General features: G+C 23.5%; 1 protein-coding gene across 1 annotated transcript; it reads right to left on the reverse strand.

Moving 5' to 3' along the window:
* Positions 1–277: 277 nt before the first annotated feature.
* On the reverse strand, positions 278–851 carry LOC111617080 (PAS domain-containing serine/threonine-protein kinase-like; the record flags this gene model as incomplete). Its single annotated transcript, XM_023358416.1, has 2 exons — positions 513–851; positions 278–442 (listed from the first exon to the last, which is right to left on the reverse strand). Coding segments are annotated over exons 1-2 (396 nt in total), but the record flags the coding sequence as incomplete, so codon positions are not given.
* Positions 852–1,451: the final 600 nt, after the last annotated feature.

Here is a 1,451-nt window from a genome sequence, read left to right on the forward strand (position 1 = left end):
TTATTAATTATCCTGTATTTTTTTACATATATAAATGGTGTACAACATTTATATTTTTATTCAATTCAAAATTTCTCTAAAAAGTAACAATTATTATTATACACAAAATTAACATTAAATATAAAATGAATTAAAATAATCAAAATGTTAAATAATAAAAATCCAATTTAAAACTGATAAAATTATGAAAATCATCACAAAAAACTGAAAAACATAAAAAGCTTAAAGTAAAATTGCAAATAATAATGTCACAGATTTTTTCAGGTTGATTTCTTACCACTTTTCCTGACATTACAATAAGTTCTCCAGATGATTCTAATTCAGTTTCTGTTAAAATATATTCTCCAGATTTGCTGACGAAAAAGTCGCATAAATGTTTGCCATTTAATTGTTCATTATTAAGTCCAAGTAATCTACAGGCCATTTTGTTTACAACCAGAATCTAAAATTTTCAACAAATGATTGTTTTTCAAATTTATATTTCAAAAATGCTCATGAGATCTAATATTTACCTCTGTGGTCTTTGCATTAATTGTAACAATTGCTTTATTTAGATTTTGGATATAAAATGATGTTTGTTGACCTTCTCCAAGAAAATTAAATAATGACCAGCTACTACTCAGTGACCTACTATGATGAAATGAATCTGATGTGAGAGCAAAACATCTCTTGGCACAACCAGGAGAAAAACTGAAGGAATTTAACGCATCCCCTGTCAACATTGAATAATATCTTTCTAGCATTGCAAAATTAATATAATTTTAAGTATAAAATAATTGACAGATCAGTTTTTAAAATTATAATTATAGATAGCTGTGATTTTTATAAACTAAAACTTTAAGTAAATTTAAATGGAAACAAAATAGATATGTAATAAACTATACTATGTGCCAAACTGGATTTTATTTTATTAAAATATTTCATCTTTAAAGAAAATAAAAAATGATGGATAATATAATCTATAAAAAGAAAATGTTTCATAAAATTTTTTACAAATTAATAGAATTCAAATTATTATATACAATCAACTCTGAAAAGTCTAAATAGCAGAGAAATGTCTAGCTTTTTAAAGTGATTTTAGAAAGTCTTTTGGTTTTAATAAGAATTCATAAGCTGTAAGTAAAACTAATAGTGTCTTATAAATCAAACTACATATTTGATAACATCACGAATTTAGTTTTTAATTTTAATTTAACAAATGCATTTCTTCTGGAAAGTTTCCAGTTTTCATTCATGTAATTTATAGTAACTATTTTTCATATCCAGTTTTAAATCCTGAAACATTGTTCACAGTCTACTCAGAATTCAATATGCAAAGTATATAACAGTGGTTATTAATATATTTTTAAAATTTATCTTTTCTGTTGCTAGTGTTGTTTTTATCTTTGTTTTTAACTATAAACCAATGATAAATATATTCATATATGTTCTGAGAGAGTCCTACAAAAGTA

This window comes from Centruroides sculpturatus, unplaced genomic scaffold (assembly GCF_000671375.1).
Source record: "Centruroides sculpturatus isolate CEXI.00-Female unplaced genomic scaffold, Cexi_2.0 scaffold4727, whole genome shotgun sequence".
Classification (NCBI taxonomy): domain Eukaryota; kingdom Metazoa; phylum Arthropoda; class Arachnida; order Scorpiones; family Buthidae; genus Centruroides; species Centruroides sculpturatus.